The 26,043-nt window shown below is 34.5% G+C and overlaps 1 protein-coding gene across 3 annotated transcripts in view; it reads left to right on the forward strand.

Annotated features, from left to right (window-relative positions):
• The window catches only part of LOC106649717 (RNA-binding protein Musashi homolog Rbp6), a 162,927-nt gene that overhangs the window by 88,584 nt on the left and 48,300 nt on the right, over nucleotides 1–26,043 (forward strand). For all 3 annotated transcript variants that reach the window (XM_023462926.1, XM_023462925.1, XM_023462924.1), the window contains 2 exons: nucleotides 20,482–20,564; nucleotides 23,341–23,425. In XM_023462926.1, coding sequence (XP_023318694.1) covers nucleotides 20,482–20,564; nucleotides 23,341–23,425 — 168 coding nt within the window. The remainder of the gene's footprint in view (nucleotides 1–20,481; nucleotides 20,565–23,340; nucleotides 23,426–26,043) is intronic.

The following is a 26,043-nucleotide window of genomic DNA, read 5'->3' on the forward strand; positions in this document are numbered from 1 at the left end:
TAAGGAAATTTAGAAAATTGAAATAAATAATGACTTAATTTAGTATCAAAATTTTAGCGAATGTCACATTTGATTCTCCCTCAAAAAAATATATAAACGATCGACCAAACATTTCAACGGATCATAATAACAAATAAGATGATTTTATACCTTCATTTTTTCCAAAAAGTCTTTTTTTTTACTTCAAAATGATGCTAAAAACTCAGAAATCATTTTTAAAGAAATATATTTACATCATTACCCTCATATTTTATGTACTGAAATAGTGGGAAAAATGTGAAAAGGATCGATCGAGTAAATTTCCAGCTACAGTGTTCATGGTGATCGATATATTTTTTCCAATTGTGTATATTTGTTGTAGCTTGCTTATTTTTTATTATTTTGAGCTGAAAGCGAAACTAAATATTCTTCAAATGACTATTTATAATGTATTAAATTTTTATAAAATTCCATTTAACTATGTGCTTAAAAAAATGTATTAAAATGATGGTTGAAATCCAACTAAGAGACCCCCTCCCCCTTTAAAGTAGGTCTAGGGTACTATATGATCTTGATTTTTGAATATTACTTTATATTTCTTTGTTAGAGGTTTTCTATTTATATTCTTTTTTGCAAAGTAAAGGGTTGTAGCTTACGCCGGAGAAAAGTTTAGTTGCAGCGATGCACATCATAAAACAACATGTATTAAACTCTTAAACGAGATGCTAAAATTGTAATGACTACTTTCGAAACCAGAGGGAAATTTGGTTTTAGATAAAAAAAAGAATTGAAATTAATACTAGACTATTGAAAATTCTTATAATCATTCTTTTCATAGTCAGTTTGTTGATTTGATAGTAGTTTTAAACGACAGCACAAATACAGCGTTTGTTACACAAACCAAATAAAGTCCCGAAATGATGGACTTTTATTGAAATATTAGAGCTATCTAATTGCTTGTTGGAACTATGTTGCTTACCCTTATAATGCAAATTCTGTGTGCGCGAGTACTGCAGAGTCGCTGAAAATAATCAGAGCCGAACTCTTCGGTAAATAATTTCTTTCACGCGCAATATGTTCTGCTAACAATGGGAATCTACATGCACCTGTACGTCAATTTAAATCGATAAATTTGCTCTGCTAGATTGCAAGTATTCGATTCTGCAAAGGTGAAAAAGAGAGAGCCAAATACGTACACATTGGCATATAGAATGTAAATGTGCGGTACAGCAATAATTATTCGTGCGTGATTACGGCCGCAGGGTTTGTTTTCCGTAGCTCTATATATATATATATATATGTGAGCATACTCGCATATACAGTTGCAGTTATCGTAATTACGCGCAGTGAAATAATTGTGCAAAATGGGTGCCTTGAGCGCAATCGATTGGAATTTGCCGATTTTATAAAAAAAATTACTCGTTATGACGATGTTTCATTTATTTGCGGAAATTATTTTCTTATTATATATAAGTGATATTCTAAAAATTAAAATTAAAATTAACTATGAACTCACAATAAGTACATTGTAAAATGAAAATCCCCTAAATTTGAGCCCACTAGGTTCGTTTCTCATGAATCCATACACAGGAATTCTAATGTACATTTTCATTCTCTAAATTTCTTTCTTACAGGATTTTAATTCGGAAACTCTTTAAAAACACAAAAAACTTTTTAAAAAATGGTTGTTTAAGTAAAGTTTGATGAGGAGTTCAAATTTAATGTTAAAAATCATATTTATAATGTAAAAAATAAAAATAAAATAACAGTCACAGATAATCAAAAGGGCCTCTTTTGATTGGGCCAGAATTGAAATATGTTTTTTGAAAAACCAAAATACAACTTTTCCTAAAATCGGGTCATCGATTGATACTTAGGGACCTTTTTGTAGCACATATATAATTATATTTCGACGATGAAATAAAAGTGAATATAAGATAAAAGTGGTGAGTAGCACGCGCACCAAAGCAAATGTTGATTAACGTCAATAATTTAAAAAAGAACACATGATGTTTTTGGAAAATTATAAATTCTGAGGTTTCCAAATATTGAAAGAACATCTCCGTAAATTCTGAAATAATGAGTTTTTTTTAACTATTTTATAGTCGAATATAAAAATTGATGTTGGAATATCTAAGCGTATTTTGACGAATAAACTCAAAAATCACGCTTCTATGTTAATTATCGCGCTTTGTATGTTTAAGGGGAGGCTCTAATCTTATAAAGTATGTATTTAACTATATTTACAAATTTTTTCAGACCAAAATATCGAATTATTTATCCCCTAGCAGCGTTTGATGGAGGTCGTGTTAGCGAAGTTCCTCTTAAACTAGATGACATTTGCTGGAGGTTGAACCTAAATAATTGCAAAAAAATTGAAAATTGATAAAATAGCGGACTTCGAAAAAAAAATTTTTTTTGCCTTCTTTTGGCTCTTTTAAGGGTTGTAAAAGGTAATAATAATGAAAAAATTTTAAATTTTATAGGTTCAACCTCCAGACAATTTAATTAGCTTTAAAATGAAAAAAAGCGTATCTCTAAGTGCAGTACTTTTCGAGATATCTTGGCGCCCGATTCAGAAAACATGGTTCCGAGAAAAATGCGTTTAAAGTTTTAAAAAGCGAATGTACATACATATCATACATCGTTCGCTCGTAAAAAGACAGCTCCGGTTTTTTGTCTGTAATTTTTTAACCAAATCGATTTTGATAAAAAAGGTTTCGGGGGTTTATTCTACGGGACATTTGCTAACTAAGTAAACAAAAAAAAATCGATTTTTTGATCGAGTCTCATGAGAGCCTCCCCTTAAATCAATAATATCTTTTCTTGAAGTCAAAGTCAAGTTTTGACTACGAAGTCTAAAAAAGAAAACAGTTTTATTTTGGATTATGTTTTGATATAATTTTTTAGAGCCAAAGTCATGAGAAATAATTGGGTTGAAAAATTAGTCAAATTTTTGTAATTTTGAACATTAAAGATATATTTTGTTTTAATACATATCAATGTTTACTTATACACTATGTGTCATAACAAGTTCAATTAACATCGCAGGTTTTTGTAATTTTTCAAACGTTAAATTAAATATGGAAAAACAGTGAGACATAGAATTCAGCACAATGTTAACGTCCAAGGTACTCTATAATAATTATCGCTCGTGCAATTCTCCTGGTCACTTTCAGAACAAAAAATCGATATCAAGGTCAGAGAGACATGCCGAGGGAAGTAAGAAATGTTGTCTTTCTTTTGTTTCTCTGAATTTCGTGGACAGCAGATCGAATAAGTGATATACATTAATTATGAGAACAATAATTGAAATATAAAGTCCAATCTGTACCACTGATTCCAATATACGCTTTATTTATAAAGTATAATTTAAAATTTAATTTCAATTTTCTTGGAAAAAAAACCAGTTATTAAATATACACACAGTATCAGTGATTCTGAAATAGAATGAATGTAGCGTTGTAATGAGTTTATCGAAAATCAATGTATCGAGAAATGAATTCACATAAATGCCTCTATACTGGATCACAGCATATTTTCACTAGCGAATAGAAAAAATAAAACATTGATGCAAGTAGCGAAATCAATTTTCACTTTATTCATGCTAAGTGCCGAAATTATGTTCATCCTAAGCCTACACACTATTTTATTATCGACCTAAAAAATTTTTTTCTCTAAGATACTACCGTTTGGGTCCCTTTTCTTTATATCTATGTATCCATTTATTTATCTATTTAAAATTTTTATGGTATAGATTTTATTTATCTATCTTCCAATCTATCCATCTATCTATATATCTATCTATCTATCTATCTATCTATCTATCTATCCCTATATATCTCTTTTGCTCTTTTTCTTTCCGGTACCTCAGGCCCTTTGGAACAAAACGGTCCGGTTAATTGCCAATTTCAGCAAAGCCCCAAGCGCAACGAAAAGTCGTCTTCTCCATACTACTTTTCCTCTATCTCTCTCGCTTATTTTCTCCTCCCATTTTCGTCTTCCTCTCACTCTCTCTCTCTCTCTCTCTCTATCTCTCTCACTTGTTTTTTGCCTCTCATACTTGACGCTGACGTCTACTTTCGTTTATTTTCGATGATGGTCGATAACGAACTGTATAAAGCTTTTTACCTAGTAGTGCGCGGTTTTTCAGAACGAAATTACTTACGGTAGAGTGCCTGATTGGTTGAGGAAAAAAAAGACAATCAACAGATAGAGAAGAAATAAAATTTTTATTGACGACCTCATAAATCGTCGATACGTCAGAATAAAATTTCATATAAATTTACAGCACCAATGAATTTGTGATATATTATTATTCAAAATTATATATGCTAATGAGTAAATAAAATGAAAATTAAAATTAAAAAATGTTCTATACCTTTTTTGTTTCAGGTAAATATATTTTCATATCAAATTCATCACCCCTTCCGTGGATTTGGTGGGTTTTTAAAAATCTAATAAATATCTATTGCAGCAGTGTCTGTAAGTTGCTGTTCTTATAGATTTTTTGAAATATACCTGATATAGTACTTTGCGATAAAAATGAAAATTTATAAAAATGCGTGGTTGGGTTTGATTTGCAGTAGCTGTAATGATAATGATATGCAACCCCCCCCCCCCCCCCCCCNCTATCTGCTAAACCAACGCTGTGCTGAGGGAGCGGGTTCGATCCCCACTGAGGGAAATTTCATTCGTGATTTTTCGCTCGGTGAGGTCGAGCCCGAGCCCGAAGTGGTTCGGATTCCACTATAAACTGTAGATCCACGGCTGTAGGCAGCCTCCTGGAGGGTGAAATATCCCCCAATCACCCTGCGGCCCAAGTTGAGAAGAATTCCTGCAAGATGGAGCCCGAAAGCCAGAACTCCTAGTGCTGATGTTGGCCAACGGAGTGCATCATTCAGGAGGAAAAGCGCCGACACAAGGAAGAGCACCGACCCCTCGGCTCCAAGTTTAAATCCTTAGGGATGGAGCCCGATATCAGAACTTCTAGTGCTGGCGCTGACCGACGGAGTTTAAAGCCGCAAGGACGGCACTAGTCCAGCTTACGGCGAAGTTCTGACGAACGTACCGAAGAAGAAACATCAGCACAAGGGAGAGCACCGACAAAGACGGCTCCGGAAGGCGGGAATGACGCTGGATGAGGGCTCCGCGGGGCGAGCGGGGGATGGGGGATGTAGGGAAATGACCAAACACATCGATGCAGCAGCACTGCTAAAAGGCACCCACCGAAGTAATGTCTAACGATGGTTCCGGTGGAAATCATGCCGGAGTTCGGAAGGGCCACTGGTGCAAGGGTTTACCCTGCCCACGCCCCCTTCATAAAGAGTAGAAAAAAAAAAAAACACGGCCTCCTTGACTCAGTGGGTATAGTTCTTGCCTGCTGATACAAGGTGTGCCGTAGGGCGTGGGTTCGATCCCCACTTGGCGAATTTTTGAGGTTCGTTTTTTCGCCTGGTGTGGTCGAGCCCGTGCCCGAGGTGGAGCGGGTACCACTCAAAAAAGAAGACCCAGGCTATGTCATCAGCCTCCAAAGCGGTAAAAAACCCCGATCACTGTGCGAGCTGGAAGCGATAGGATAACCATAAGTAGGAGCCCGAGGCGAGGACTCACGATCAGGCTGGCAATAGATGGAGCACAATTTTCCCATGATGAAGTCGGAAACGAGAACCACACTCACAAGAGGGCGCCGGATGTAAGAGCAAAGGCTCTGCTGGAACGCATGATGGCGCCTGAAGCGAGAACCATACTCATAAGATGACAACAGAAAGGAGAATCAAAAACTAACGGAGACTCACAGGGTAGCGCTGGAAGCGAGAACCACACTCACAAGATGGCACTAGACAGCGAGTTCTAAAAATACTTAACTTAGGTGGAGACGCCAGCAATGTGTGACCACGCAAAATGACGGCTCTGAAAAAGGGGATAAAACATTCGAGAGATGGCATCGCGCAGTATCGGAGGTTCACCATGTAGAAAAAGATGAGTCCCTGAACCCCCAATCGTCGCATATTACTATGAGACGGATGAGAGATGTATGGAATAAACGACTAACATAGAAGTAATAGAAATACTCAACTAACTCCGGCCTCACCGAAGCAATGCCTAGCGGTGGTTACCGGTGAGTGTCCGAATCGGGTGGAGTAGAAAAAAAACACACACACTCGCACACACAAACTTCCGTGCCGGCGACAAGCGAAAGGTTTTAACAACTGCTAACATTGATGACACGAGCGACTTTAATGGCTTAACAACAATTAGGTAGACTCTAGTTATTGGATCTAAGGCTAACCGAGTAACAAGAGTTTGCAGAAGTTCACATTTATGGCACGCTTTTCTATGGTATAAGTCGTACATTCTGGCACCGCTGCGTTCGCATCACACTCGTATACGCTCGTGCGCTAACCTCACTTCGCGCTACCAGAAAGTACACAATGCGGACACAACTTATGACTTGGAAAAGGGGGCATAAAAAAACTGCGGACCAGTATTGTTTTTTCCCAGAGGCTCTTCTTATTTTTGGTGCAATCCAATTGACTTCTTCAATGTTAGAGGGCTTCTGATGAAAGAAAAATTGATGTTTTAGAATTATGTTTTTTGCAGTTATGATGAGTTAATTTCTTCAATAATAATGATTCACAGATTTTTGAACACACAGTCAATAAACTGATAAGGCGGTTGTCTTCCTAATTTTCTATTATAATTTTTAATAATCCAAATATTTTCATCTTTAGAGATAATTTAATAATACTTTTATTATAATTAACCCATCAATGTCCAAAATTATGAAATTTTGCTTCTCTTTAAAAGGTGAAACATTTCGAATAAAATTCTCAAAGATGATTTGCACAAATTTTCACGATTGTTGTTTATTTACTTAACTATAACTTTTTAACTAAGCATCAAATCTTAAATTTGAGTTAAGATTCTAAGAGAACATTAAATTTTACGTCAAATTATATATGCGTCAAATCTTTTTAAGGCGCAAAACTTTATTTCTTTATTTACTTGTTTTCGTAAGGAAAAAATCACATACTTTTTTAGTCTCTCGATAAGAATCTCCCTTTAAATTTGGAATTTTCTAACAAAATTGTAAGACTATCGAACATAGCAATAGTAATAGAAAAATAAATACAAGTTGACCATAATTACACTTTGTTTCGAAAACGTGTTGATGTGGTAATCTTTTAGGTAACTTAATTTTGCTAAGCAGAAAAGTTACCTAAAATTTAAAATGTTCAGAATTAATCATATAGTTTTTACGTGGAAGTGTGTGGACATAAAAAATATAAATGAGTCGCGCGGTACACTCGTGCATAAACGAGTGCAGCAGGCAGCTGTAGCCGAGGTGTCAAGAGCAAACAAATACGCATGGTGCTCCAAGCTCTATTACACGCGACGGTGCGATGCGCACGTGCAATCGAAGAACAATGACACATCTCTGTCTCTATATAAATGTACAGAGAGGAGAAAGAAGGTGCAGTATCAGCAGTAGTTTCAACAGAGAATGGTACTACAGAGCGAAGAGAAAGATAGTGTACATGTGCGCAAGCTTGCGCACCAGTGAGTAATTGTAGAGTAAACATTTTCTCCACGCGCAGCGTTGATTGCGAGACTCATTATTTCAGAGGCAAAAGTGAGAGAAGCAGGAGAAACGAGGAAAAGTTAGAGGGAGGAAAATCTTGCTTACCATATGCATGGTCTGACTGTACATTCACCTAACGCAGTTATACTACATACCATAAACCTCTATTTTGATTATGAATTTGCAGTAAGCAAAGGTAAAATGACGATACTCATCGCCTCTTGTTTATAATCAATATTCTATAAAATAAGATGCTATGAACTCTATATTTATGTAATGCCTCAAACCTCAAGTTCATTGGATTTTTTATTTCATCTGTGACAAAATGTTGAGCTTATTATAATGCACTTTGTTTTGCTCTTGTAAAAGTTAATAGTTTCTCATTTAGCTCAAGTTGTATTTTTGTAGATAATAAATAAAGCATCTCACGAGAGAATTATAAACATTCATTTTTATCTCCCTCGTCGTACGCACAAAGCAAGATTTTGTCGAAAGACTTAATTATTGACTTTTGTACGGCTCGTATAACTGCAAAACATGGTATCAGTCTAGTATTACAATCTTCTCAATATTTTTGGCAACTAATCACGAATTTATCTATTGCACATCAGTCACATACTTTTTGAGTTTTCTGACTCTTTTTTCTAATAAGTGTACTTCTCTTGGCACTCTCCTAGATTAGGTTCGAACAATTAAGGGATCTCGCGAGCCAAGTTTTATATTTCTGTCTTTCGTCTTTATCTTGATTTCAACATATTAAATAGTTACAAAATCGAGTAATAAAGAAGTAACAAGAAAGAAAAGAAAGCTGAAACTTCGTTGCGCTCTTTTTACTCTCATTTCTTTGGTTGGAGCAGCAGCAATTTTTTTATCACGATTTTTCGTTTCTTACAATTTATTTGTCTCGTTCATTATTACTATAAATTATTTGATTATAAATTATTTGAAAATTACATTTAGAGGTTTCATGCTTTTTGAAAAATGATTTCAAGGGCATTGCATTTTGAAAATGATTTAAAGCATTTTGAATTTTTTGTATTATTGATGAATGACATCATGTAGTTAAATACAGAAGTCCCTCGTTATACGCGGATTTATTATCCGCGGAATTCGTTATCCGCGGTTAGTCGATTTGCGCCCATCCCTTCGTACCCGCGGGTCGAGTCTTGTTATCCGCGGATGGAAGATCGTGATTTTTTTCTCGGACGTACTATATTCAGTTTGAATATGGTTAGTGTAGACGCGTAAATCGAAATTGTCAATTAACCTAAATTTGTTGAAAATTTATTAATTTATTTAAGTATGGCTTCTTCTAAAACTCCGTTGAAAACTGCCTCAAAAACCACCGTCAGATCAGAATAATGATGCACCTGAACCGATTTTTGATTCAAAACTGATTGTCGAAGTTATGGATCTAGTTATTCGAGCAGGTGAATAAGCAATGACTCATGATCCAATAATGACGCGTAGCTCGACTTTCAAACACTACTGCGATATAGCTGCACAAATTTATGAAGAAATGCACAAAGATATTTTGAGACGAGCAAAGCAGAAAAAATTAACCGATTACTTTAAAAATTAAACATAGAATTGCATATATGTGTTGTAAATATAAATAAACATATATGAATAGATAAACTACTCAACAAATACGTTTATTTGTAGGTAAAATGTACATATAAACGAGCTTTCTCGAGGTTGAGGATCCGTAACCCTCTCTTTTCCATAAGGGTAAGGTCTTATTATCCGCGGTTTTGTTATACGCGGTACTTTTGAGGAACGTAACCCCCGCGTATAACGAGGGACTCCTGTATACCAAGATATGGCATAAGATTTCTATGTTTGCTAGGAAATAGCATAAATTCAAATTTTGTGGTATTTTGTTGTAGAATATCGTAATTTTTATTATATTCATAGAAAATTTACTAGTGGCCAAAGAATAAGTATATGGATAAATCCACAAAACGCGGCCACTTTGTGATACTGTTGTTATTCTATACTTCCTTTGATATCGTACAACCCCAGCGGAATTTTTTTTGGGAACTGTGATAAAAAGTAAAATGTGTAAGAAAATGAATTATTAATAATAATTTCAGACATGTGGTACCTTTACCATACTTTTTTATTTTTTATTGTAGTTTATTACGTTTGTTTACCGTGCATTAATAGTACTTAACGATATAAGAGCCATAAGTAACACTTTTTGGCATGGCGTAGTTTAAGGCCCGAGCGCAGCGAGGGTCCTAATAGCTGGGCCGAAAAGTGTCCTCATGGCATAAGTATCGTACAACATTTTATAGCACTGAGCTAAGTTCACATTTATTCCCCCTTTTTTAATTCATAAGTTGCATTTTCTGGTAGAACGAAGTGAGGTTAGCGCACGAGCGTATGCGAGTGTGATGCGAACGCAGCCGTGCCAGAATGTGCGACTTATGCCACGCAGTGCTATGAAGAAATAAAGACCCCCTATGTATTGAAGCTCATTAAAGTTATATTGAAAAAGTAGTACCGAAGCAGGTGGTGGGGCGAGGTACTCGCGGCTCGAGCGTTGTGCGAAATAAAGCATTATAAGCCGCGGTAAGTACTTGGATGGGTGACCGACAGGACAGCGCCAGCGAAGAACATAGCGCCCTCACGCATCATTCAGCTGTGTTTGCCAGCGTCATCATGTGCTAGCGGGAGGTGCCATGAAGGCACCGACCAACTCTGGTATGGGTTTTTCTCACTGAGTTGTTTCCCATATCACGGGCATAACCCCGGGAAAATGCGGAGATGGATAGGAAAAGGATAGATAAAAATGGTTAAGGGCAAAAATGGGAAGGTAAAAAGAAAAGGTTAAGGAACATAGGAGAGGTAAAAAGGCGATGAAAAAATTGGAAATAAAGGTATAAACCTTTAATACGCAGGGCACTTTCCAGACCAAATAGGCTAAAGGTGTATAACCCCCCCCCCCCCCCCCCNCCCCCCCCCAATATAAATGGGCAATATCACGGCAACTGTCCTCCCTCTTGGATCAGAGTTGTAATTTGATTTTTCATATTTTATTCTGCTTCCCAAGGGTGAATATGAAAAAATTATTGAAACATGATTTTTTATGTAAAATTTGATGAGGAATTCAAATTTGATGTCAAAAATTATATTCATAACCTCCAAATACCTTAATTTCCAAAAATCGGAGCCAAAAATAAACATGTTCGTATCCAGCGATATGGCCAATATTGTAATATGTTCATCGATACACCAAAATACATCTTCTGATAAATTTTGGTCATCAGCAGACAAACAGACTTCATTATTGAACATGATATGTGTCAATAAAACATGGTTTTTCTCTAATTTTTCTTGATTCTTGATGTCTGCCGATGACCAAAATTCATCAGAAGTTGTATTTTGGTGTGTCGATGAAAATTTTAAAATATTGGCCATATCGCTGAGTACGAACATGTTTATTTTTGGCTCTGAGGCTGATTTTTGGAAATTAAGGTATTTGGAGGTTATGATTATGATTTTTGACATCAAATTTGATTTCCTCATCAAATTTTACGTAAAAAATCATGCTTTAATAATTTTTTCATATTCACCCTTGGGAAGCAGAATAAAATATGAAAAATTAAATCAAAAAGAGGGGGGGGGGGGCAGTTGACGCAATATAGCCCATATATATATTGAAAAAGTAAAAAGTGTAAAAAAAATAAAATTCTGTACTAATAATTCATTGATCTTAAACATTACAATTTTTTACTTATGAGTTTGAAATTTTGGTAGAGCCGACATGTAATCGCATCGACTGCAGCGAGCAATTTTCGTAAAAAAGGGGTAAACAACGTTTAATTGTGAGAGTGGTTTTTGACGGTGTGTAAGTTGCGAATAACCATAAGCCTTTTGATTCACAATATTGCCAAATGTCTCGAGCTAGATTGTTCAATCGTCTATTTTGTACACCGCCGAGCTTATTAACGTACGATACCACATTTACGTTATCACATCTTAAAAAAACTTCGCAGTTGTGCATATTTGATGTAAAGCACTCCAGTCCGAGGAATATTGACTAAAGCTCGAGGCAATTAATGTGCCACTCTTTTTCGGTAGCGTTCCAGAACCCATTGGTGGTAACGTTGTTTGCGTGAGTACCCCATGAACCCGATAAAGATGCGTCGGTATAGATTTCCAGTTTATAATTACCGTATCTAATGGGATTTTTGCCAACGCGAGCAGCTTTGATCCACTAATCGATTTCCTCTTTTAAGTATGACGGTATAGACATTTCTTTATCGTAGTTATTAACCTGTTATTGCCCGAAATGACCATTTTTGGACAACATTTATAGCGATGAATTATACCGATTAAAAATTGCTTTAAAAACTTTTCAGACATCCTTTCTTACGTAAAATTTAATGTACTTTTCGAATCCGGGGTCAGAACTTTCAAAAATTTATTTAATAAAAAGGTATTAACAATTTTGTAAAAAAAACATGAAATTTCAAGAAAAAAATCTCATTTAACTCAAATTTCAACTCGGAAAGAAGGTTCGCTCGTGCGTCTCACGCATGTAAATTTGGTCAATGACATGTATACTATCGTGGTCTTTATTTCCCAAAGTGCTCCGATCCTCGCTCCCACCCCTCAAAAAGTTAGTTTAGGACTATAAATTAAAAAATCCGTCGTTATAACCCCGAACAGTAGTCGCTAAACCCTCCCCGTTTTCAAAGAACCGTTTTTTCTCATATAACCATGTTATACTCAATATTGTACTAGTAGGACGTTACAAAACTATTCTTAATTTTGTAGGGTAATTTTATGCGTTGTATAATGAAGAAATTTTACCCTTTTACTGTTTAAGATGCTAAAACAAATTCGTTTACACGAATATAATGTTCAAATTTCGGAAAAAAGGCGAAAAATGAGTATTTTCTAGAGTTTTTTCGGTTTTCAGAGAAAATATCGAATTTTGTTGTCTTGACCAAACAACATCCATCAAATTAAACTTTAAGACTTTTATTTGTTTTCCTAATTGAGTTAGTAAGTTAGTTTTCGGGAACTAAGGTTTAACGTTTTGAATGAAAAAAAAAAAAAAAAAAAAAAATTTGTANAAAAAAAAAAAAAAAAACAAAATTTGTTCAAATTGAACGTTTTTTATTTCAAATTTATTAGTCATTGTTATGAGTCTTCAATTTTTTTACAAGACATTCCTTATTAAAAACATGCGAGTAACTAATTCCTATGTATAATTTAATGCCTTTTCTAAGTCTGATCTCAGATTTTTGAAACAATGATCAGGTCAAAAGTTAAAGTAGATTTAATCCAAAAAAACGTGATTTTGGAAAAAAATTTTTGTTTATTTCTCGAATTTCCAAATGGAAACCATTTCAAATCTGTAGGGTTTCGTGCAAATATCGGGTCTTCGGTATCGAAACTAAAAGTCAGCGGGGTTTAGATTGGAGAAAGTAAAGTTTAAAAATACACTTTTTTCTCAAGTCCTTCGTTTTTGAGAAAAATTCTAGAAGTTTTCATTCATTTTTTCGTTTTTCAACCGCCATTTTTTGTCTTTAAACATTCATTTTTTCGATCGGAACCCCGCTAACTTTCAGTTTAGATACCGAGAACGCGATATTTGCACAAAACCCCTGTGATTTGGAATGTTTTCCATTTGGAAACTCAAAAAAAAAAAAATTTTTTTCCAAAATCACGTTTTTTTTTGAAAAAATCTAGTTTAACTTTTGACCGGATCTTTGTTTCAAAAATCTGAGATCAGATTTAGAAAAGGCATTAAATTTTACATTGAAATTAGTTACTCGCATGTTTTTATGACCCCATTTTCACCAAAAGTACAGTAGCTGAATAAAGTGTTGAAGAAACGCCCTCTTGGGACTTAATGGGTTAAAAAATAACTTTATTTTTCAGACATTCTTAGAGTTAGTATTAATTTTCAAAGTTTCTAACGAAACATCGAATATTTAATAAGGAATTTCTTGTAAAAAAATTAAAGACTCATAACAAAGACTAATAAATTTGAAATAAAAAACGTTCAACTTGAACAAATTTCGTTTTTTTTTTTCATTCAAAAAGTTAGATCTTAGTTCCCGAAAACTAACTTACTAACTCAATTAGGAAAACAAATAAAAGTCTTAAAGTTTAATTTGATGAATGTTGTTTGGTCAAGACAACAAAATTCGATATTTTCTCTGAAAACCGAAAAAACTCTAGAAAATACTCATTTTTCGCCTTTTTTCCTAAATTTGAAAATTATATTCGTGTAAACGAATTTGTTTTAGCATCTTAAACAGTAAAAGGGTAAAGTTTCTTCATTATACAACGCATAAAATTACCCTACAAAATTAAGAATAGTTTTATAACGTCCTACTAGTACAATATTGAGTATAACATGGTTATATGGGAAAAAACGATTCTTTGAAAACGGGGAGGGTTTAGCGACTACTGTTCGGAGTTATAACGACGGATTTTTTAATTTATAGTCCTAAACTAACTTTTTGAGGGGTGGGAGCGAGGATCGGAGCTCTTTGGGAAATAAGAACCACCCTAATATAGATATTTGTTTTGTTTTTGTTTTATCTAAAACGTGTTTCACAGACTGAAAAGTGGGAGTTATATAATCTTTTCTTGCTTTAGTATGCTTGTGATAAGGGTCGGTGAGCAAGCCGCCAGCATCAAAGAGCTTTCCGAGGAGATCAAATTTGTCAATTGCAGAATCTTCGTCAAGAAGTAATGAAATTGCTGAGCCAAGAGCAGATAAGGCTGTACCAATATCATTCTGAGTGAGACGAAAGTACTCGTCTCTTTTCAGCGTTGCTTCAGTAATGGCTTTTACTAATTCCTTATTTATGACAGGCGCTTCGACGTGACATGATCCATTTCGAGAGTACTGTTTCAGCATATTTTCTTTTTCCTCTTTGGACAGCCACTCAGCTAGCCAAGAGTTCCACCGACTAGCGAGTTCAGGGTGAAAGGCACGATCCTGAATAGTTCTAGATGTAGGGTCTGCGCCCATCCTATCTAGTAGTATCTCTGGATGGAGTAGTCTAGTATCCCTGGATCTAATGTTGTAACTATCTCTTGTTCATTGGAGGTAACGTCCTGTAGATGAAATTCAGTATCCGCGCTTGGGGGATCTGCTGAGGCTGCTGACTCATTATTCGTTTTTTTCTTTTGATGGATCATCGACTTTGTCGCTTTTATTATCAGTCTTTGGATCTGTGTAAGAGAAAAAGGATATGTACTGTTTATTGCCTTCCCTCAAAGAGCAAGGTCACAGTCATTGCGCGATCTACACTTGGCCGTACTATGTATGGGCTCGGTCGTCTAACCTCAAAATTTTCTCGCTAAGTATACTTTTTGACCGGCCTGCGAATAGCTTGTCGTTGCCTTTCTTATTAGGATCTGATGACTTTTGATTATTAGCTATCTCAGCGAGTTTCTTTGCATTAGCTTCGTCCATCAAAAAGATAAGAGCGTTTTCTATTAGGCAATGTCACCGAATTATTTCTGCTTTTGGCCATCGGGAGGCAGCAGCGTCGCAACAAATGTCATGCGCAGATGTTTAGTTTTCATGACTGTTTAAGTCTGCTACTCTGCGATATAATAACCTTTTTTTATACGCTTGAGTTTCCATAGTAGAAAATAAAATCTTAAAAGTGAAGTGTAGTGTGATCGGATGCACTGTATAACGTATTAGCATAAAAAGTAATGTTTATTATAACCTCGTTTTTATTTAAATACAACGTGTATTATATAACTTACCTGTCAACAAGCTCAGCTTTTCTACCTGTCAATCTTGGACCTCTCTCTTTTAATAATATCTTTTATTGAATCATATTGAGACTTGCGTATTTACATTCACTTGCCATTTTGAAAATAGAACCACTTCTTCGAGAATAATGTCCGCAAAACTATGGCTGTAACGCGCATGACATTTGTTGCGACTCTGCTGCCTCCCGATGGTCAAAAGCGGAAATAATTCGGTTCTTCTCAACCTACTTGTTACTGACTTCTTCATCACTTCTGTATCGTTTGCCGTTATCACTCCTATCTCTGCTTCTCGAGGAGCGTTTACGCTTATGCTTTGACATATTAAAAAACCGTAAAAGTTTGAAGAAAAATATAAAAAAGCTATGAACCTTAAGGGAAAAAATCTCTATACGTGCGATTCGTTCGTGACAACAAAAAACAATGAGGGATAGCGCGTGGCAGAGAGGCATAGGCGCCCAAAATTGACATCTCTAAAACGTTGTGAATTGTGACGTCAACAAGGACTACTACATGCAATCTCGACGAACGAGGATTGAAATATAATTTTTAGTATACAAAACTTTTTATATATTCGGAAAAAAACTTTTCTCAATGTTGAAAAATGATTAAAATATACATCATAGAGCTTCTACTAGGTAGGAGTATTTACTCAAATTATATATGTTAATGTGTTTGTTCAGTATTTTTTAATCTCGTTCATTTGAAGCTTTAGTTATCAGTCGATGACCAAAGCATGCACTAAATCTTCACCGCTGCTGTTGTTGTGATAGTCAATAATCAGCTTAGCTATCTCAACTACAACTGACCGAAAGACAAGCAGTCCTGCCAAAAATTTTTAGATTCTGTGGAACACAAATACCTTTACAACTTTATGACTACGGCAATCACATAATTAGACGAATGAAATCAAACTTGCTCGAGTCAGAAAAACATTTTGCAATTTATGAATTAACCACACAAAGCACGCTGATTAATCTTTGAATAGAAAAACGACAAAAGTCAAGTTTTTAAGTATTTTTGTAAATTTTGAGAAATGTGAAGTATATAAGAAGATTAAGACTCTTTACACTAGTTCGGGTAACCAATTTCACTGTGCGATCCAGTTGATCAACTGATCAAATATTTATAAAGATCCAGTAATAAATGATACTCATAACGTTTTAATCTTGTAGTGTAAAAATTTAGTGTAATTTTGATCCAATTAGTAGTGTGTTTGGTCACGTGAAAAAATTTCTTATCAATGAGCATCGTCTTAATTAATATAAAAGAGAATTTCATTCCACTTATGTTCGACAACGTATATATTTCAATTGTATCGTGAATAAGAAAAGTATTGAATACCGTACTATTAGATACGTTATTATTTATAAATTTCAATATTACTTTTTTGTAAAATAATGTACTTTTTAACTCTTAGTTACTAACTTTATCATAAAACTTGAATTAAAAAATGTTAGTTTCAAAACTAATCTAAGCTTGTAACTCAATGGATGAAATTCTACCAGTAATTTGTTTTACATAATGTAACTCTAGAATGAAATGATTATCCGAAAGTTGCCTGCAGTTTGAAAAATTAGCAATATTAATTTGTGAACATTCTTTCATTTCTCTCTCTTTCTCTTTCTCTCTCTCTCTCTCTCTCTCTCTCTCTCTTCTTTCCTCCCTCTTCTTTTTCTCTCATTTCACACAAATTTTAGAGTGAGAGCAATATTTAACGAGGAATTACTGGGGTAAGAGTAAGCTGAGCTTTTCCCGCATTACCTCGCTCTCTCGCTGACTCAGTTTCCACCAGTAATCCGGTACTATTCTCACAGCGAGTGAAACGGAACTTGAAACTATCCCGCAAGCTTTAGCTACTGTTATACAGTTAGACTCAGGCTTCTCTCTTTCTCACTTGCACATCTTCTCACGACTTTTCTCTTTACTTTGGAGTTTTCTGTTCTTTCTTCTACTACGTCACTGCTACCGTTGCCAGTATACACATACACAAGAATTTCTTTCTTTCACTTTCTCTATCTTTAATTTTTATTTTTTATTTAAATACATTAAATTATCTATTCAATCTTTTGAGTGTAACAACACTATGCAAAACTAAATCTAGTAAATAACTTTTAATGAATTTAAGATGAAAATAACTTTAAAAGTCATCGTGTTCCAAGTAACATCAATAAATATGACCATCTAAGGAGGGAGGGGGGTGTACACACTATTCAAGTAGATAATATATAAGGTAATGACGTAGAGATAATTTAACTTTTTGCATTTTTAAATGCTTTTTACCAACATTTACGATGACTTTTTACCTTAAAAAAAAGTCATTTTTTTCACTTCAAAATGATGCGAAAGACTCAAAAATCATTTTAAACGAAATATCTCGACGTCATATCCTCATAATTTATGTATTTAAATAGTAGGAAAAATTTGGAAAGTATCAGTCGAATAGATTTCCAGTAACAGTGTCCACCGCAATCGATCTTTTTTTTTCAGTTGTGCGAGAAAATTTGCTGTAGTTAGCTTATTTTTCACTATAATGTATATAATTTAAATTCATTTTACTATGTGTTTAAAAAAAATTATTAAAATGAAGCTCGAAAACCATCGAACAAGACTCTACCCCCCCCCCCCCCCCTTAACGTCATTAAATGTTACCTGAACGCTTTATTTTGATTCTATGATTGAATGCTAACTTATTTTTTAAGTAGTAAGCATGGAATAAATTATCCAGCTTATAATTTTAGATCTCCCTCTTCTATTTTATGAATGTTATTTAAATGAAAATTTAATCGTCAGTAAGTTTAAAATCACTGGTTAATTCATTTCACATGACTGTTTTTTATTCCCCAAGTGTTCGATCTATATCTCGAGTGATGTTTTAGATTTTTTCAATCTTTAAAATTTATCAGTTAAAAATCAGTTAAAAATAAGCAGTGTTCATAAAACGATTTTAATCTTTTCCAGTAAAAAATTTTTTCGTTAAAGACCTTATTTTTTTCCATAAAAAACATGAATCATTTTTTAATTCTAAAATGAAGCATTTAAGGGGAGGCATGCACCAATTCACTCCTCTTTGGCATTTTTGTGATATAAACCACAGTTTAATGTCAATCTTCATTTTCAACACAATATTGATAACTTTCAGCCCTAAAAAATGTGGAAAAAGTTGTAGAATAGGCCTTTGCATCTAAAAATAGCTTTTTTTTTATTTTAGCCTTTCGGCACTGTGCGCAAGGTTCATATCAGAGTTTTTCAGGTGGAGATCCCTGATATGAATCCAAATCTTGAGAAAAGTATCCTTTATGGGCTGAGATTTGTAGAATTTTGATTTAGACCTTCATATCAGTTCTATCATTCAGTATTTGTTCAAAAACATTAATACATTTTTCATGCTACCCCAGCCGAAGTAACCTTTTTCATCCCGGCGGCCGAAACGAAAAAGTGAATTTCTGCTGGGGGATTCATGAAAAATAGTATACGCACCTATGAAGCCAAAAAGAATGCCTCAGAGCACGTGTAATTATCGTTCGAGGCGAAGCCGAGTCCGATAAACATGTTTTTCGCTCCCTAGGCACGTAATATACTATTTTTTATTTCTGGCTTTTTTCCCATCTGTTGGAATACAAACTTTTTTATAACTCTAATCAAAATTCCACAAAACTCAACCCATAAAGAATATTTTTCTGAAGATATTGATTCCTATCAGGGATCCCTACCTGAAAAACTCTGATCTGAACCTTTCGCAGAGTGCCGAAAGGCTAAAATAACAAAAATACGCTATTTTTAGATACAAAGGCCTTGAAAATGTAGATTGACATTAAACTGTCGTTTATATCGCAAAAAAATTGTCTTGAAAAATTCTGAAAAAAAGTTTGCATACGGTTTTAATCGATGAGATCCCATTTTTATATTCACTATGTTGAATTTTGATATTTCAACCAATTGGTCCTTCAAGTCTGCAGAGCATGAACGCAAAAGTAGTCTATAGACTTATGAATAATTTATTTTTTAATTTGCAAACTTCGATCAAAAAATTCATTATAGAAAGAAATTATGTGACAATCCAGGACAGCTGGTCCTCACATCCTGTCCTGTTTGCGTTAATGCAAGAGCTTTTCAACTCGTTAAGACATTATAATATGAGTTTTCAAAATAGAAAACTCCTCATGAATGCTAAATTAAGGGCTCAAAGGGGGCTTAAATAATTATATATTTCTATTTATTGTTTTAAGCTGAAAAAGTGAAAAAAAATTTTTTTTCAGAAAACAGGCATAAGAGCCTTTTTCAATACCCCATTTGAAAGTACTTTGTCCAGTTAAATACTTACAAACACATAAATTAACTTGTATCAGCCTATGACCCCTCAGCGAAGAGCACTGAGGATATCTAAGCTGTTTGTCGTAAGATTCTAAGTGATGGCTTGACACGACTAAGTTCTAGGTCATTTCATTTTCTTTAATGGATCATTATCCATCAACGCAACCTCAAGCTAAGCATAAGATCAACTTTGACTACTTCCACATACAATTTAATAAAATATTTTATTAAAATTTATCAAAAATAATCATTAATAAATAAATAAAATATTTTATTAAAATTTATCAAAAATAATCATTAATGAATAAAATATTTTATTAAATTGTATGTGGAAGTAGTCAAAGTTGATCTTATTCTTAGCTTGAGGTTGCGTTGATGGATAATGATCCATTGAAGAAAATGAAATGACCTAGAACTTAGTCGTGTCAAGCCATCACTTAGAATCTTACGACAAACAGCTTAGATATCCTCAGTGCTATTCGCTGAGGGGTCATAGGCTGATACAAGTTAATTTATATGTTTGTAAGTATTTAACTGGACAAAGTACTTTCAAATGGGGTATTGAAAAAGGCTCTTATGCCTGTTTTCTGAAAAAAATTTTTTTTTCACTTTTTCAGCTTAATACAATAAATAGAAATATATAATTATTTAAGCCCCCTTTGAGCCCTTAATATACTGTGAGCTCCTTTTTTTGGAAAAATTCACATTTATTATAGTAATTTAATTTGCTTTAAAGCAAGCGAATCAAGAAGTGTAATGATAAGTCATTTAGCGAATAATTCAACTGTTTAAGATATTTCTTTTCTGAGATTTCAATAAAATTTCGACTTTTTTTGTTACAGGCTTTGGGTTTGTTACGTTTCAAAGCGAAGATGTTGTAGATAAAGTATGCGAAATTCATTTCCATGAGATTAATAACAAAATGGTAAGCTTGAAATTATTTCAATTAATTTAAAAAAATTATATTTAAAATAATAAATTTCATGTATAAAAATGTGAAATCATGAAAAATAAATAATGTCAATTTTATGTTGAGATTTTTATACAATGCCAACCTCTTCAGACTGATAAGAACATACTTATGAGCACATCTATATGAGAACCGCCCAGAATGAACTCAAAGAAAACTAACTTATGCATTTTATTCAGTAGATTATAACCTTTAAAAATCTCTCAATATGGCATTTAATATGATTTAAATCGTTGTTTGAAGCAATATAAAAGTTTAAACAACCTCAGTTGCATATAATAAATCCTTTTGGGTCGGCGCAACTTATTACTAAATTATGATAATTGGTTAACATTACCGTCAGTTATTATCAAAAACGTTAATTATTGTTATATTGATTGATCTTGAAAAAAATTAGTACATTTTTTCCGATCATAATCAATAATGTCAATTCATAAACTGAAAAAGTCAAGTTCAATTAATATGCGCGTGTAAAAAACAATACGCATTGCAATCAATAATTATAAATGGGTCAAAATGATACTTTTGTACAAAACGCTTACGCACGTATGTCACCGATCTGGACGTACACCAGTGGACTTAGATACTCGGACCTCGAAAATTTGCGATTGAATAAAATTTGCGGTTTTAAAACAACAGCGTGTGACTATAATTTCACGACGTGCATTGCACAGTGAAGGAAGCAGCTAATCGATTGCGAATTTTCGAGGTCCTAGTATCTAAGTCCACTGGTGTACATGATAAAAAAATTCCGTAACCAAACTTTTAGCCCCCCTCCTCCCGCCGTCGCTTCTACTCTCCTCCCCTTTAAACGCCTTTATTGACTCTAAAGCCGATTTGACTTAAGGGGAGCCATACACCAATTCACTCCTCTTTGTCATTTTTTTTATATAAACCACAGTTTAATCTCAATCTACATTTTCAACATAAAATTGACATCTTTGAGCCCTAAAAAATGTGAAAAAAATTGCAGAATAGGCCTTTGCATCTAAAAATAGCTCATTTTTGCTATTTTGGCCTTTCGGCTCTGTGCGCAAGGTTCAGATCAGAGTTTTTGAGGTGGGAGTTCCTGATAGGTCTCAACTTCTTCTGAAAAGTATCCTTTATGGGCTGAGTTTTGTGTAATTTTGATTTTGACCTTCATATCAGTTCTATTATTCAATATATGCCCAAAAACATTGACAACTTTTTTTGTTATCTTGCTTTTTTCACATCTGTTGGCTTACAAACTTTTTTATAACTCAAATCAAAATTACACAAAACTCAGCCCATAAAGGATACTTTTCTGAAGAAGTTGAGACCTATCAGGAACTCCCACCTCAAAAACTCTGATCTGAACCTTGCGCACAGTGCCGAAAGGATAAAATAGCAAAAACGAGCTATTTTTAGATGCAAAGGCCTATTTTGCAATTTTTTTCACATCTTTTAGGGCTCAAAGATGTCAATTTTATGTTGAAAATGTAGATTGACATTAAACTGTGGTTTATATAAAAAAATGACAAAGAGGAGTGAATTAGTGTATGACTCCCCTTAAAATATCTGAGAAAATTCACGAAGGTACCCGTTTGACAATAAAACAACCTTGAATTTTTGCAGATTTTTTGAGTGCTTCTAAACTTCAGATAAAATCATTAAAATTTTTGAAAAATCTATGGACGGCGATATGAGCCGATACTAATCTCGAAAAATGGTTTTTTTGTGCTACCCCAACCTAAAATAACATTTTGCTCCCGCTGAGCAAAACCAAAATGTTACTTTAGGCTGGGGGACTCACAAAAAAGTGTATTTGCACCTATGTAGCGAAAAAAGAAAGTCTCAGAGCACGTAATTATCAGCCTCGGCTTCGCCTCGGCTGATAAATTCTGCGTGCTCTGAGACTTTCCAGTTTTTGACTCCCTAGGTGCAAAATATACTATTTTTTTATCGCATTGAAAACCTAATCTTAAATTTTGTAAGAGTTTTTCGAGTTTCCTAACGCAACTTTGAAAATCACTTTTTCCTACGATACAAAGGCTTAAAAACAGGCACTTAAGCAGACGAGCTGTGTTGAATTATTTTAGCGTGTGCATTATTTTACATAATCTGCGATGTGTGTGTGTGGATGTGTGAGTCAACAGTCAAAGCGTTCGTTAATCTGTATATGGAGCTTGGTCTCGCACAAACATCTACATAGGGTGCGCATTTCTGCTGTCTGCTCGCTGCTTGCTTGGTTGCAGTGGCTGATGTATTATATTGTTTAGTGATCGTATGTTAGACTTGAAAATCAAGTCAGTTCATCAATCGTTCAGTTTGGTGTTTGTTTTGTATTTATTGTATGATTCATGTACGGGACTTTGAAGTCCAAACACGAAGTTGCGAAGGCCCAGTAGCGAGTCATTGCCGCACAAATATGCGGTCACTTTTCTACTATGTCAGGATAAATTTCAGCTTAGCTCAAGAAGATTTGTATTTCTTGAGCCAAGTACAGCCTTTTTCATGATTAGGTATGTTTATTTTTTTCAGAGAACTATAACATACCAAAAATACGTACAGATAGGTGACATACGTGCGCATGGCTTTGAACAAAAGTATTATTTTGACTCTTGTACAATTACCATTTTTGGGGAAGAAATGACCTAATTAATGCATCCCGATTGCAGGTCTTAGGTGCTAGTCAGAAGAGGTTAATGTATAAATGTTGAATATTCTAAGGCATAAATCTAATATGAACCAAACTTTTGTTGGATTACAGGTTGAGTGTAAGAAAGCACAACCGAAAGAAGTGATGTTACCAGCAAATTTGGCGAAGACGCGAGCAGCTGGTCGCGGTGCTTACGGTGAGTTGGTGATGGTCGCTCAACCCCCAAGTTCAACTAATGCGACCACCGCGACATATCGTTATGCGCCTTATCCATTACCAACCAGTGCAGCAGCAGCAGCAGCCCACGCTGCTGCTGCTGCTGTAGCTAACTCGGGTAATCCCCATCACGCTGCTGCTGTTGCCGCCGCGGCTTCACATCCGGCTACAGCAGCGGCTCTCCTCGCCCCGGGCCTCATGAGTACCGTGTCGACGGCTCAGTCTTCTCCTGCCGCTGCAGCTGCGGCAAATTATCAATACGCTGCGGCTGCCGCTGCCGCCGCGGCTGCTGCTACTCCAGCCAATGCCGCTGCAGCCCAAGCTGTTTATGATGTCAAACGAGCCTTGGCCGCTGCAGCGGCTTCTGCAGCTTACAGACCCCATCCAGGTGCAGCAGCAGCAGCGGCGGCGGCAGCTTCTAGAGCAGCTAGTCTTACTTATTCGATGAGTGATTTATTAGGAGTTCAAGCTCTTGATATGGGAACTATGTATCATCCTCTTGGGCACACGATTGGTCTATGACCGACTACAATTTTACCTTTATCGAGACCACAGTAATGAGGAAATAAAATGACTTTATGATTTAGAAAGTAGCCTTAAAAATTGTAATTTATTATTTTTCTATAATATTGAGGAGTATACGATACCATAGTGTCTCTATGCATTAAATATTAATTCACATAAGAATTAGAGGACAAGCATACGGCTTATTTTACACTATTCCTCTAGTTTTTATGGGACGCTTACATTGGATACTGAGAGGATCTGTGGTATATTATACTTCTTAATAATATAATTAGATTTCAGAAGTTTACATATTTCTAAATTATTACTACTTTTTAAGAAAAATTATTAAAGAAAATGCTAACTAGGTGTGTGAGAACTATACTTTTTTATCAATTACTTCTTTTGCAAAGACAAGAAACAAAAAATTGTTCCATAAAATGAAAAAAATTAGACGTATCCAAAAATAAACGCATGACACAGCACGATTTTATAATTTCTCTAAATTAAAATTCGTGATACAATGATTAGTTACATTCTAATTAAAAGACTGTGTAACAAACTCAATTCAAGAACACTGGGGTTGTGAATTCGATTAGTGAAATGGTTATATGTTTATATTTATACTATACAACACAAATTATATTAGTCAACACAAAAACTATCTATGAGTAATTTTTAATGTATAAATTGATGATTGATTACCATTGGGGGCTCAGTTTTGATGAATAATAATAAAGTTTACCAACAGACTGAAATTATTCATAAATGAATCAAAACAATTGTAGTGATATTCACCGGTGTTTACGAAAAAAATTGTTTGTATGGAAGTTTTCTGATGTAAGAACCCTTTTTTTTGTATCTAATCATTACGCGTTTTTCAAAAAAATTTGCAGTTCAAATCGAAAAAGTATTTTTTCATCAAATTTAAAAAAAAGAAAATTTTCTTCGTAAGCACCGGATTACTAATTATCAGGATATAGAATCGCGAGGCAGTGAAAAACAAAAACCATTGTCAATTCATTGGCATTCAGTTTCCACCTGAAAAAGTTGTAAATTTTATAAAATATAAACTCGTGAAAAAATTATGTACAATACTATTTATTCTAAAATACTTGAAAAATTTGATATTTGAAAAAAATATCAAAAAATCTAATTTTTCTTTGTCTATACTTTAATTTATTAAAATATCATCACAACTTATTTTGAAATGAAGCTGAAATGATTTCTTATTAAGTTCATAAAACGAACTTTTTAATAGCTTAATACAAATGTTTAGAGATCATTCAACGATTGTAACTGTAGAATAGTATTTTTTCCAGCTATGGTTTTTTAGCAAAACCATATCTGCACTAGTTGATGATACTATTTTTCCTACGATAACCGCAAAGTTGTGTATTTGAGGTGAGAGTGGGGGAGAAAAAATATCTATAGCACTGCGTGGCTAAAGTTCACCTTCAAGGCACGCTTTGCCGTTAAGCTGCTCACTATTGCACCGCGACGCTATTATGAGCACCTTATATCTAGCCAAAGGGGGCCTAAATGTGAATTTAGCACAGTGCTATAAAAAAACGTAAGATACTTATGACTCAAGTAGCCCATTCTTAACACGGCACTAGCACCCTCGCTTCGCTCGGTTGTTAACCGTGCCGTGCTATAACGGCTTGCTTAAGTGACACGTATCATAATATACTATTATCAAGGTCTATGACTATTTCAGATTACTAAATATTAAAGTATATACGATTTGGAATTTATTTTTACAAATCCCTACTGAAAGCATCAGGAACGAATCAGTGCAGAATCATTACTGATTTCAGACTGAAATTGCAGGTGAATCTTCAATGAAACGGCACCAATTCATTACTGATTCAGCGCTGACCGGTAGTGCAAAATTACAGTACTGATTTTGAGCGGAATCAGTCTTGATTTTGTGTTGATTGTGTACAAAATCGGGGTTGATAAATTGTAAAGTTTTCCCACGGTAATTTGCGAAATATTTCAACGCAAAATCCGCGCAGAATCAGCTATGATTTTGTGTCAATTCCGTACACAATAAGCTCTGATAAATTGTCGAGTTTTAGCCGAGAAAAT

The sequence above is a fragment of the Trichogramma pretiosum genome, unplaced genomic scaffold (genome assembly GCF_000599845.2).
Source record: "Trichogramma pretiosum strain Unisexual culture from Peru unplaced genomic scaffold, Tpre_2.0 scaffold92, whole genome shotgun sequence".
Taxonomy (NCBI): domain Eukaryota; kingdom Metazoa; phylum Arthropoda; class Insecta; order Hymenoptera; family Trichogrammatidae; genus Trichogramma; species Trichogramma pretiosum.